Here is a 14,118-nt window from a genome sequence, read left to right on the forward strand (position 1 = left end):
TAACACCCTCCTCATCTCGTGCGAACTTGGTCTGCTACCCGGAAGCTATCTGGCTGTAATTAAACTGTAAATACTGATCAGCAGCCTAGGGCTCTCGGATCCTCGTCCTGATTGATGACTGAGCAACCATGGTAACCAGAGTACCCTGCTCTGTCCGTCCTTATCCCTCAAGGCCCAACTCGGAGAAGCCTTGAATCAAGTCTGTGACCACAACTCGGTGGCAAGCTAAAGTCCCTCTGGACTTCCTGCTATGTGCATCGACAACCACATTAGCTCTCCCTGGGTGATAGCTAATGGTACAATCAAAATCCTTTAGGAATTCCATCCATCTCCTTTGTCGGAGATTAGGTTCCTTCTAAATAAAATAGATATTTGAGACTCTTATGATCAGTGAGAATCTTAAATGTAACGCCATATAAATAATGTCGTCAAATCTTCATGGCAAAAATAATGGCGACTAGGTCTAGATCATGTACAGGGTAGTTCTTCTCATGCTCCTTCAACCGACGAGAAGCATTGTAACGACCACCCTTCTTACTACTACTACTACTCTCTAAGAGTGACCGTTACTTAACTACTAACTCTGCTTAACCGGTATAATTAAAAACCACGAGGAATCTCTACCGAAAAATTTCGGCAGAGTCTCCCCTGTACCGATGACTAAATCATCAATACAAACAAACTATACTCAGCCACAAGCGGCTGGAACATATATCTTCACAACCACGCAGTATAATATCACAAATAAAAGAAGGAAACTACCCTAATAATAGCAAACAACAATATCACTCCATCAATAGAACCCAACTACAGATGCGGAATAAACTTAATTACAATCTTGACTCATAATAGCATTTAAAGAAAACTAAAGAACTCTAAACAGAAAAGTCTTAACAATTCCTTAGCAAACTCTTGGTCTCCCCATAGTCCAGCCATCACACACCTTCATAACTACCACCTTGTCGCCTTCCTTGCTAAATCTTTTCCTTTCCTTTATCTGCAGTAGGAGGAAGTGCAGTCTATAAGCATAAAGCTTAGTGAGAGCTATATACTCACAAAAACTCGATATGCATGTATATAAATAAAAACATGCTAAAACTGAATGCTAACATGTAAAGCTACTCATGCTCATACATAGCAAAGGAATCATACTAACTGAAATACTAAACATGTATAGCTAATCATGCTCATAAACCAATAAAGGAATCATACTAACTGAAATACTAAACATGTAAAGCCACTAAACATGTAAAGCTACTAAACATGTAAAGCTACTCACGCTCACAAGAATAAAACTATAACTGCATGCTGAAAGCAAATAAAGCTAAACATGCTGAATAATCTAGTAGCAAGGAAACAATTGAAACTACCACTGCATGCTTCAAATAACAAGAAACTAACTTTCTAATTCTAGACAGATTTGAAGCTCGTTTCATTTGTTTCAAAAACTTATACTTTAATACTTCAAAATAATAATAAACTTTTTTTCGGCCCGGCATTGTACCAAATTTACGCGCATCCTTAATAAGAGTCGAGGTAGCTAATCCCGAAACTACTAAGGTACTTCTAGGCGATCTTGTGCCTAGGGGCGATCTAGGAGCCCACCCAATGGACCTTGTGTCCTGGACCTCGTGTCCGGTACATGCCATTAAAAGTAAAATACTTTCTTTTTTAACTATAACTTCTTTATACTTTCCCTTACTTGGCATTTAAGCAAACACCTTGTGTGCGCTTTTGATATTCAATCTTCTGGAATTGAAATCAAGTCTAGACCTTAGTCTTTCTTGCTTATAGTTCTTAAAGACAAAAACTCATGCTTATGTAATAGCAAAGAAACTAATAATTGCATGCTCAAGATATTCTAATAGCAAAAGAGACTAGAAAGTATCACCGTGCACATCTAATGGCAAAGGAAACTGATCATGCTTAATTATTAGCAAATGGAAAATTTCTCATGCTTTACTAACAGCAAACGAAAACTAAACAGCAAGAGAATAATCTAAACAGCATAGGAAAAATCTAAACAACATGCTAAACCCATTCAAATTCCTTCTCCTCTTCTTTAACAAACTCATGACAGCAAAGGTAGATTAACCAAGCTAGGGCAGCAAAAAGGAAATTAACCAACAAAAGAGAATTATCATTGATAACCTAGATTTGAATCTGTTCTTCATGCTTCCTATCTACCATGGAAAAAAAAACCAAATATTCAGCAAACTTCAAAGAATAAAGCTTCGGAATTAAACCTTCTCTAATCATTCTTTACAGTAACAATGAACTAAAAGGAACCATATTCCTAACAGCCAACTTCTAACAGCATGCTTCAAAAAAAAATCAAGAGAAACAAGGAAACACCAAATCCCAATTCGGGAAACTCACGGCAGCACAAAACCAAAATCTTTCAAAAACCAATCGAAGGGAACTACTCCTACTGCAGGTGAGAAGCAACTCACCTTGCTTCTTTGACTTACAACTGAAGAAGATGAAGTATTCTAGGGTTCAGATAACTTGAGTTTTCGGCTTCTACTTGCGCCGACTGATCCTCCTCGACGATGGTGGTCGCACACGGTTGAGGACCCGCCGGAAAAAGCCCTTCGCCGGCGCCGAAGAGAGAGCCCTAGGAGGTGCTGCGTTTTCGCCCGAGCAGAAATCGGCGCCGTCGCGTGAGAAGAGAAGAGGAGAAAGTTAGGTCATGGGAGAAAATAAAACTCCCTTTATAATTAGGATATTCGACTACTAACTATACCTTAAATATAATCCGTTCTTTCCTTAATTAACAAAAACTCGCTGGCATAGCTGGTCAACCTTTTAACCGAAGAATTATTCTCGGATTTTCTAATTTTTAGATATTTTTCCGAGTAGCGGAAGTAGCAAAAATAAATATAAACGAAAACGGCCTAAGCGGGAATCGAACCCGAGACCTATGGTTTAAGGGATAATGTTAGTAACCAGTTGAACCCAGCAGGGCTGTGCTGAGAGAAAGGAGAAACATTTATATTTATATTAGAGTGGGGCCGGAATTATCACTTAATATAAAGAGAAGGTTTAAGTGGGTTTGGTTTATTTTGCTTGGTTCGGCAAACTCCTCCCTCTCCAAACCCTCAACGCCGACGCCACCTCTTCCTCCTCCTCTCTCGGCGCCCAAGCCCCAAGGGCTCTTGGATCATCTTCCGGCGATGACTCCAGCACGGAAAAGGTTCTTCTCTGCGAGAGGAACACGAGGACGTAAGCGGTTCGTCGAACGGAGTAGTTTTCCGGAAAACCTAGCGAATAGAATCGTAAGAAAACCTTGCGATTGAGGTAAGAAACCCCTCACCTGCAGTATAATTGCTCTCGCTTGTTAGTTTTGGCGTTAGTTCAGTAGTTTTACAGTTTTCAGTCTTAGGATGTGCTTTTAGTGCACACCAAGCATTCGGTAGAATGCCCAGTTCAGAAGGATGCACCAATAGGCGTCCTAACAGCATGTAAAATGTATTAGAAACATTTTACTCAGTTTATTATCAGTTATTACAACTATATGGATTAGATATCCATTGGGTGGGCTCCCACAGTAGCCTCTAGTTTCAGATAACCTAGCACTAGGTTCAGATAACCTAGAACAGCAAAGTAAAATAAAACAGTATTCAGTATTTTACTTTTATTCAGTTGGCACTGTATTGGATCAGATATCCATGGGCTGGACTCCCACAGTCGTCCCTAGGTTCAGATAACCTAGTAACCCTGCTGGATTCAGAACTTGCAATCCCGGGTCTCGTAGGGATGCGTGCACAGTAAGTACAGTTGCCAGGGCCCAACAGCATGTTTAGTATTTTCATCTATTATTATATATAGTTTTCCAAATATGTAATCAGTGATGGAAACACTAACTTAGTTTCAGCTACAGTTGATTATCTCAGTTAAGTTCATGATTTGAGTTCATGACCAGTTAGATGTATATGCATGACCAGTTCAGTATGTATGCTTAGTTTCAGATACAGTATGCTATGCTCATCTTGTTTGTATGCCATGATCAGTTCAGTACATGTTTGTATGCCATGCCATGTTGCCATGCTCAGTTCAGTTTTCAAATAGCATGTTTTGAAACCATACTCGCATCGTTGCATGTTTTTGTGAGGTAGATGGTTTCTTACTAAGCTCTTTAGCTTACAGGTACTACTTTTCTTATACTGCAGATACAGGTAAAAGAAAGGTGGACTAACGGAGGCTGGAGGACAATGCTATGGAGGTGTGTGTGTGCAAGGGGTTTGGAATAAAGATCCTAGGGGTCGAAACAGCTTAATTCCAGCATTTACGTTGTTAGTTTATTTATGGTTTAGTCCTTAGCTGGTTCAATGTTTTAATCCAGTAAAACTATGCACTATTCAGTTTGTTCAGTTTAGGACGCATGTAGGTTAATGTTAGATTGTTTTTCATGTATCTAGAACCTATGTCTGTGAGTTGTGGTATGTTCCAGTGCCTGAAAGTTCTGAAATCAGAAACTCTGATTTCATATCGACCGATCCGTTGCAGTATCAGGGTCCTGGATCGGTCAGCCGACCGATCCAGAGGCATACAGTATGCTACTGTATGCTATCTAATCGGTCGTCCGACCGATCCAGCACCGAACAGAAGCATCCCAGCGTCTCCAGGTGCCTGGATCGGTCCGCAGACCGATCCAGCAGGGCACAGAATCGTAGCAAGTTTATCGATCTGTGGATCGATCAGTAGCTAGCTCGGAAGTTAGTTCTGAGTTCCTAGCTCAGATGGGAGGTCAAGTATCCTCCTTAGCACATGTACACCAACCGGAAAGGGTCTTGAATCCTTCCTTATAACAGCATGGGAGTATCAGTTGTCAGATTAACCGAGTCAGTTAGTGAAATTTTATTTTACCCAGTTTCCGCACAGTAGCATCAGTAGTTAATGTAGCGATCCGGCTCACAGCTTAGTACCCAGGAGTTGGGTCGTTACAGAGTGGTATCAGAGCAAGTTCCTTACTTCCTACACACACATCAGCATTGTGCCTACAGCTTCCAAGTAAGAACATCTCTCACTCAGTTTTGTTTTCAGCTTTCATATCAGTTATATGTGCTTTCATGTTTGCTCTCATGTTGGTAGTTAATTAATTCATGTTTACAGTGATAATATTTAACATGTTACCAGTAGTTAACTATAACATGATAGCCTAGTTATATATGTGTTCTCTGCTATTTAGAAAATGGTACGAGGATGTCCAGCTAAAAGCATCGTGGTGAGCCCGGCAGAGAGGCGGGCGATTCGGTGCCTCCCCGGACCTTCTGACTAGTGGCTCATCTGCTCACCGATTAGAGCTAGTGCGGCGGAGATAACCTCCTTAAAGGTTAACCAGACTACTCCCCGTCACTCGATCAGAACCTCACGACTCGGTAATCACGAGGTAGTACCAGCTCGGCTGCGATACGGTCAGCCCCAGATGGCGGGGGCTAAGAGAAGCTTACCTTATCCAGTGGCAGAGAATTAAGCCCGAGAACTTCTCAAGCACCAGCGAACCATGGGATGCTCAGGCATGGTTTAAAACACTGGAAAGCACGATGGAGCTTCTAGACTGGCCAGAGCACGAAAATGTGAAGTGTGCCTCCTTCTGTTTAACAGGAGACGCACGCATGTGGTGGGAGTGGATTAAATCGAAGTGGCCAGTAAACCAGATGACATGGGCCAACTTCGAGAAAGAATTCTTCGAGGAATTCTTTCACATGCAAGTCACGAACCGACACTATGACGAGTTTACAGAATTTCGTCAGGGCAACCTATCAGTTCAGGAAGCCGTGAAGAAATTCAACAGGTTGGCCCGTCTGTGTCCAGAACTAGTCAGCACAGAGAAGGAACGAGTACGGTTGATGCTGAAGATGCTCAGACCAGAGATCGCAATGAATGTGGCTGGTGGCGTTCATAGGCCCCAAACAACCGAGGAGCTAGTGAGTAGTGCTCTGATCACCGAGAACTATCAGCACAGCATCACCAAGCACGTGTTTGAGGAAGGGACAGCAAAGGCAATGACTCTTGAGGAAGGGCTTCGAGAGGGGAGCAAAGCAAGCAAAGTGGCGGTGACCCAAAGGAGGTCGGAAAACATTCCAGACATCCCAAGTGTACTACTTGTGGGAAACATCATCCAGAGTTTGCAGGGTATGCGAGTTGTTTGAATGTGCGGGAAAGGCACATGGCTAGCGATGCCGAACAAAACGATCTTCCTCGACCTCGGTAAAAGGTATGGAGCTCACCGTAGCACTACACCAGATGTATGCTACCTTAGATGGTCCCGGATCGATCGAGGATTAGAAGCCCCGCTACTACCACGAATGCGAGATTTTCTCACGACCAGAGGGCGTAGCAAATGCCTCGGCGATTGTCACGAGTCGGATCGGTATTTCTGACATAATGCAGCTTATTCGATCTGGGCAACCCACTCTTATGTATCGGGGCATTTAGAAATTAGCAACACCTCGGTACTCGGCGATCGGTTTACAACACTACCTCGGGAGACATTATGGCATCTACGCTGGCAGCTCGAGCGGTGCGGTCATTATCGAAGAGAACTTTTGGTGATCGATAGTGCTAGAAATGACACTCGATGTCATCTTTGGAATGGATTTTCCGATCGAATCTGGCGCTTCTATAGAGTGTAAGTAGCAGAAGGTCATATTCTAACACGAGGCAATCTGATTTGAGTAAATGGGAAAACCAAAGAGAAAAGCCGTGAAGTTCCTCTGACTGAAAGCACAATAGCTAATGGATTCGGGATGCATGGGATTTTTAGCAAATGTAGTCAACACCGGTCAGGACAAGAACCAACAGCTAACAGACGTTGAGTCATTTGTGACTACCAAAGATCTTCACGAAGAACTACCGAGCTTAGCAGCGGAGATTGAATTTGAGATAGAGCTCATTCCGGCACAAATCCAATTTCAAATGCCGTACTGCATATCAATGAGCGAAGGAACTTAGAGAGCAATTCTGAGCTTCTTGACAAGGGTTTCATCGCCTAGTCACTCACCATGGGAGCACGTGTTGTTCGTGAAGAAGAAGGATGGAAGCATGCCTATGCATGAACTAGTGCCTTGAACGGATCACAATTAAAATAGGTACCCTCTCCCTAGGATAGATGACCTGTTTGATCGCCTAAAGGGAGCCACGGTGTTCTCTAAAATTGACCTCGGATCGGGATATCACCGGGTTAGAGTCAAGAAAGGTGATATACCTAAAATAGCTTTCGGGACCAGATACGGACATTATGAGTTCGTAGTCATGCCCTTTGGCGTGACAAATGCTCCAGCTACTTTCATGGACCTGATGAACAGAGTGACAAGTTTGTCATCGTGTTCATCGATGACATTCTTATCTATTCGAGCACTCGGAGGACCATCGGGAGCATGAAGATTTGCGGATCCTTGTGGGAACCAGTGTACACCAAATCACGAAATGTGAATTTTTCAGTAGCCTTTCTAGGTCACATCATCTCAAGGATGGTGTTATGGTAGATCAGCAAGATAGAAGCGGTAAATAGCGGAAGAGACCGAGGCATGGGAAATCGAGCTTTACGGGATTAGCGAGGCTACTGAAATTCGTGAGGACTTCTCCGGATAGCCTCCCCAGCAGCGGCTCTCACGGGAAGAAGAAATTTTAGTGGACAGAGGATTGTGAGAACAGCTTGCTGAACTAAAGCGGATTGACCGGTGCTCTATTTTAGCTATACAGGAAAACACGAGCGGCTTCGACATCTACAGTGACGCCTCTAAATTGGGATTAGGAGCAGTACTAATGCAACAGGGCAAGGTGATCGCCTATGCCTCCAGACAACTCAAGGATTATGAGAGGAACTATCCTACTCACGACCTTGAGCTTGCAGCAGTGGTGTTCGCTCTCAAGATTTGGAGACATTATTTGTACGGAGCTCAGTGCAGAGTGTATACAGATCATCAAAGTCTGAAGTTTTTTATAAATATATAAGCATGAGTTAAAAAAAATTTAAAATAAAATCAAAAAAACAAAAACAAAAGCAAGGTTACATGCGTCTTTTTGGCGGGGGAGAGAGAGGAAGTGGAAGGGGTGCGCATTGACGGGGGAAGCAATTTGCTTAGAGGATATCATTGATATATATATGCTAGTTAATTTATAATTACATGTGATCACTGCTTAACGCGGTATTTATTAATATGCTTTTTTTTTTGTAGATATTAAGGTTATTGCCACGTCATTTCCCTCCGTAAAATTATGTCGCTTGAAGTCGTCGTTAATGTCTGGAATTGACCGTCATACACAAGACCGGCCCCACCTACTCCTTTGCGTGGATCGCAAGTATATTATTGCGTGGACGGGTAGAGGGCCTTGAATTGGAGAGATCGCTTTCCTTCCTCTTTGATTTCTTTCCGTGGAGAAGACTCTTCGCCACCTTTCTTTTCCCATCCTCCGCTCCGCCTCATCTCTTTCTTCGCCTATTGCATTCGCAGGGCGATTTCTCAATTTCTTCTTCGTTTCGGATCGGTAATTGAGAGAGAGAAGAGAGAAAGGGGGAGAGTGAGGGGAAGGGATGAGGTGGGAAGGCGTGGACGATGAGCTCGCGAGGATGGTGTCGGAGACGAAGCTGAACGACGCGCGCGACCGCCGGAGGATCCGCGAAGCCTTCAAAGGCGTCCAGCTCGAGATCGACCATTGCCTCCTCAAGGTACTTTTCGCATCGGGAACTTGTTAGTTGATAGTGGAGATCTTCTTTTGCCTCCTCGCCTGTTTGGTGATGATATACGACAAGCTATCGGTCTTAGGGTTTGTTTATTGTTGAAAGTTGAAACATGTGGGTTTTGCGTTTTGAAAAGACAGAAATGCAATTGTAACGTGATTTAATTGTGACGCGTTGTCTCTCTGATTTGTTCGAGCGAGAAAGCACTGGGCTTTCGATAGATTTTACGGCACTTAACCACAGATTCTGCTTTATTTTGAACTCTTCCTCTGGAGATGGGGCCTCTGGATGCTTCCAAGAGGAATGAGTTTTTCTATAGTAATTCATTTGTTATTCTTTTAATTCGACACGTATTCATATGAATCAAAACGTATGCTTTTTAATTAATGTGTTTGAAAACAGATTTTTGCACATACCGTACCTTCCCTGTAGCAATATATTTTGCTGCAATATGGAGAGTAAATCTCCACAAGTAGTCAATTTAGAATGATTTTTCTTCAAATATTTCATGATTCAGTTCAGTTCTTCATGAAGAAAGTTTATGTACAACTTTTTTGTGTCATTACTTGCAGGCACAGTATGATGGATTAAAGACAGAAGAGGTGAGATCATTTTTTTTTTTTGGCTTGAAAATAGAATCCTTTGCAGGTTTGCTTCTGCTTCAATTTTCATCTTCTTGTCCTCTTTCCTTTCCTTCTTTCTCTGTATGCTTGCCTTATGCTTGTTACTATGGATTGCTAGATCTTTACATCTTCAGCGTTAAAGAGTAAACTGTAAATTATCCCTCAATATTAGTATTCTACATTCTTGCTCATTGGTAGATTGGATTTCAAGTCAATCCTGAACTTTTGGTATCTTTTAGATCTTTCGATATTAATTAGAGGTCATGTTCATTCTATCTTATTTTAGGGAATGAATATTGTAGTATTTCTATGCAGTTATATGAGGTGAACTCTAGAGGAGTCGAAATTTTCTCCAAAAGCTGGCTTCCTGAAAATTCTTCTATCAAGGCTCTTGTTTGTTTCTGTCACGGCTATGGAGACACCTGTACCTTTTTCTTCGAAGGTTTGCTTTCTGTCTATATTTATCTCTGACATGTTTCTGGCAATGATTTACTTGCCTTCTAATTGTCTGCATGTTGCAATACTCAGGTGTTGCCAGGAAGCTAGCATCATGTGGCTTTGGAGTTTTTGCTATGGACTACCCTGGATTTGGTCTTTCAGAAGGACTTCATGGCTATATACCAAGCTTCGATAGTCTTGTAAATGATGTCGTGGAGCATTTTTCCAAAATCAAAGGTGGGTCACCTTTACTCTTCAGTTTTTGAATGCTCAATTTTTTTGCCACTAGAAATTTGCTACCTTTGAAATTGCAAATTCGTGCTTTGTTTGGATGGCAGAGAAGCCTGAGTACCATGGCCTTCCGAGCTTTCTGTTTGGTGAATCAATGGGCGGAGCTGTGGTTCTTAAGGTGCATTTCAAACAACCAGATTCTTGGACTGGTGCAATTTTAGTAGCACCAATGTGCAAGGTAAAATATTTGACATGAATCTTTTGGACTTTCATCGTTCGACCTGTGTTTCCCTAAAATGAAGTATTTATTATTAGATAGCAGATAATGTTATTCCTCCATGGCCTGTGAAGCAATTCCTCATCGGTATAGCTAAACTTTTACCAGAAAGGAAATTAGTTCCTCAAAAGGATTTAGGAGAAATGGCTTTTAGAGATCCAAAGAAATTACAGCAGGTCAGTCTGAAACTTTGATCAGATTATTCATTCATCTCTTATTGCTTCCCATATGATTCTTGGTATTATTCTATAAAATTCTCGATTCCTTTGTCCAATTTGTCCTTTTCTCATAACCATATAACATATAAGTGATACATAAAACAGTGTCTTTTGATTGCAGACCAAATATAATGCCATTGCTTATAAGGGAAATCCACGCCTGAGAACAGCAGTGGAAATGCTGAGAACAACCCAGGAGATAGAGCAGCGATTGCATGAGGTATGAGCATGACTAATAATTTTGTTTACAGGTTTTGCTATTACTTTTAATACTCCATCTAGCATTTGTCGAAATATGAATTACAAATGTTATTTATCTAATAAGACGTATCCCTAGATTATTCTTGTAGTGAATTTAGGGCAAAAATGGAAAATCCATTGAAGTGATACCAATTAATGGACATGATATTCCATATGAATTCTAGATTTATTAGAATCTAATCTGCCAAGACAGTGACACTCATTACTTGGAGCAACAGTAGGTGATTGAAGAGAGGAGCTTCTAGATGTGAACATTATGTCTCCTTGTACTAACAGGAAATAGAAATAAGGATGTGAAATGATCCATCATACTTTATTCAAAGTGTTGGATGGTTAGGAAACTTCACATGAAAAAGTTAATGTAGTAAAGTAAATATTACAGTGCTAAGAGCCTAAGATGGATGCGTGAGGTTTCAAGAAAAATAAGAAATAATTGTATACATGGGCAACTAAGAAACAAGAGATGGACTCAGTCATCTTTCTTTAAAGTTCAAAATTTGATATATATTTGATTAAATGGACTCAGTCATCATAGAGTAAAACCATGTACTAACAGTAGGAACTAAGAAACAAGAGATGAACTCTAAAAATTTTTAGACAAAAATCCAAAGGATGCCCCAAATTATGTAAATCATCAAAAAGGAAGCTTCTTTTTTTTAAAAAAAAATAAATAAATAAATCAATCAAAGGAACACTTCATCAAAAATTTTATTCCCAGAATATTCCTTATTTGATAGTGTTATAATAGTTATCGGTAATGCTATAATGTGCAAAAGTTACTAAGTAGCTTCTATAATTATTTGCAAGTGATTTTAGAGTTTAGGAATTAAGATTCAACTATAACTATTTTAAAGTCATTTTGAGTAATTTAAAGTGATTTTAATAATTTTGACCAAGTTAATATATATATATATATAATAATGATTTGTGTGTAGTAATTTTGATGAGTGAATAGTTAATTTTTTATGGTTATCGAATAGCTTTTATATGTTGTAGCACCTACTCATTTGTAACATCTGAATTTAACACCAATCAAGTTTCTCCTCAGGTATCTCTACCACTACTAATCCTTCACGGCGAGGCTGACATCGTGACCGATCCTTCAGTTAGCAAGGCTCTGTATGAGCAAGCTCGCAGCGCCGACAAGAAACTGCATCTTTACAAGGATTCATATCATGCGCTTCTAGAGGGCGAGCCTGATGAGATTATTTATCAGGTTTTTGGCGATATCATCTCTTGGCTGAACAATCACGTTGAAAAAATTTAACACCAAAATAATTAATACTAGAGTATAAACAACGTTGGGAGCCGAGAGTAATTCATATCGAAAACTGCCCATTCTTATATGATTCTCCAGCATTAATTAATGTTAATTCTGAGTTATTCGATGTGTTACAGTGACCGTGATACCATAATAAGACCATTAGGTCCTTAAGTTTTTAATTTTAATAAGCTTATGTACATATTTTCGGAGCTGCATTTAATGAGATAAATCATGAACACTAATAACTAGTTTTACAATAACAAATAATTTCGAGACAATTACAAAGAGAGAAATTTAATGATTTTTTAAGGAAAAAATAATGATGATGATGGTAACGAATAAGTTTAGCAATTTGATCATTTGGGCGAGGGCAAAAGCGGTGAATTCTTCTCCCGCCACGTTTCCACCACTAGCGGCGGACCCCTTCTCAAGTCCGCCGCCGTAACAACCCCGTCGTCGTCGCTCATGTAAATCCTCCCCTCCCCACCGGAAACTCCCACCACCCGCCGCCGGCGGGTGGTCCGCCACTCGGCGGAGGCCGCGGGGGTCTGCTCGCCGGACGCCCTGGCGTCCCACACTCTGACCGCAGCCGCAGCCGCCGCGCTCTGAGCCGCCGAGAGGACGACCGCGGGGGACGCCAGGCTCGCGGCCGCAGCCGGGACATGCGCGAGGAACGATCGGAGCACCTCGCCGCGGTTCAGGTCCACGAGCGAGATCAGGCCGCTTCCGGCGCGGTCCAACCTTAAGCCCAATCCCTCCCACGTCCTCACCACCGCGCCGCCTAACGGCAGATCTAAAAACCCGCCATCCCACCTCCAGTCCACGCCGCTGTTGCCCGACGCCGAATCGTCGAAGAGCGACGACGGCGGATCATCTTCCTCCTCGTCCTCATCTGACGGCGATTCTGAGGACTCCACATCGTCCTCGTCATCATCGCCGGAGAAGGAGAAGTTGGAGTGCAACGAAATGGCCGATGCGGAACGGCGGAACCTGAGAAGCGCGAGCTTGGCGCGGGCGAGCAGGAACCCATAGAAGGCGGCTAACCCAGCGACGAGGAGGGCGACGGAAGTCCAGGCGCCGGCGAGGTCGGAGAGAAGGCGAGCGGCCAGTCCGGGAATCCGCAGCGCCTCCGCCACCACAGGTATCTCCATCAAATCCCTAACCCTAATGCAAAATTATCGGAAGAAAAGAAGAGACGCAGCGTAGCGGGGTGGGTTTACCTTAAATACACCTGCGGAGTAGCTTAAGGAAGGAGGCACGAAGGTTTCTTGGCGGAAATGGATTGGGATGCTGCGTCAGCACGTGTTCACCTTGGGGTAAGGCCGGCGAGTATCCGCTATCGAATTTCAAACAGCGAATGCGCTTATCCGTCCAGTTTGTAAGCAACTGACCAATAGTAAGCTGCTCCCTGATTGGAGGTGACAGCGATATCCCGCCCCGGTCAGGGATGCGCGGTCGCGGGAAATGAGGGTCCACGCGTGCGACACGTGTGGGTTTGGTACGCAGCGCCGTCAGAATTAATGAGCAGAGGAACGAAGACGGGCTACGCGTGGTCAAGATTCAAAAGTAGAATTAAGTATAATTTATATTTTTTAAAGAAAAATCGACATTTATAGTATGGAATGATATGGAATTCCATTCATTTTAGAACTGGAATTGAATTTCATATTTTGGAATGATTTTTTAGCTAATAATTAATATGAAATTCAATTTCAATTTCATCAAATAAGGTAAAAGTAAATCACACCTCTTTATGTGTGATTTAGATAGGGAATTCAATTCTCCATATTATGTCTATTGTGCCCTCATTCTCTCTTCTTTGTAAAAAAGAAAAGAAAAAAGAGAGAAGGATAAAATGGTAAAACATAAGATTCCATAACTTAAGTTGCAATTCATTCCAAACATGAGAATTGAATTCAATTCCTTATGGAATTCAATTCAATTCCATGACTTAAGTTATTTCCAAACAGGATGTTACTGAACCGATGATCAGGATTCAAAAGTTCGAAAAATTAAGTAGTGCTTTTTAATACAAATTAAAGGTTTAAATTTATTAAGGTAATTTAACTCGGGCCCAAATTTAGAGAAAGTGTGATGAGATAAAATATGGAGAGAGAGTA

At 41.8% G+C, this 14,118-nt stretch overlaps 1 protein-coding gene across 1 annotated transcript; it reads left to right on the plus strand.

The window, feature by feature from the left end:
• The first annotated feature begins 8,539 nt into the window (after positions 1-8,539).
• LOC122048910 (caffeoylshikimate esterase-like) lies at positions 8,540-12,044 on the plus strand. The gene is made up of 9 exons (XM_042610425.1): positions 8,540-8,674; positions 9,259-9,288; positions 9,508-9,537; positions 9,625-9,751; positions 9,838-9,984; positions 10,086-10,216; positions 10,294-10,431; positions 10,595-10,693; positions 11,783-12,044. The coding sequence occupies exons 1-9, from the start codon at positions 8,540-8,542 to the stop codon at positions 11,999-12,001; spliced, it is 1,056 nt and encodes a 351-aa protein (XP_042466359.1). The 3' UTR covers positions 12,002-12,044.
• The last annotated feature ends 2,074 nt before the right edge of the window (positions 12,045-14,118 follow it).

The sequence above is a fragment of the Zingiber officinale genome, chromosome 2B, assembly GCF_018446385.1.
Source record: "Zingiber officinale cultivar Zhangliang chromosome 2B, Zo_v1.1, whole genome shotgun sequence".
Lineage (NCBI taxonomy): Eukaryota > Viridiplantae > Streptophyta > Magnoliopsida > Zingiberales > Zingiberaceae > Zingiber > Zingiber officinale.

Excerpts from the sequence above, each read along its gene's own strand:
- LOC122048910 (XM_042610425.1), top strand. The coding sequence starts at position 8,540 with ATGAGGTGGGAAGGCGTGGACGATGAGCTCGCGAGGATGGTGTCGGAG. Across the intron at positions 8,675-9,258 it reads TCGACCATTGCCTCCTCAAG|GCACAGTATGATGGATTAAA; the intron begins GTACTTTTCGCA and ends CATTACTTGCAG. Across the intron at positions 9,752-9,837 it reads CTGTACCTTTTTCTTCGAAG|GTGTTGCCAGGAAGCTAGCA; the intron begins GTTTGCTTTCTG and ends TGCAATACTCAG.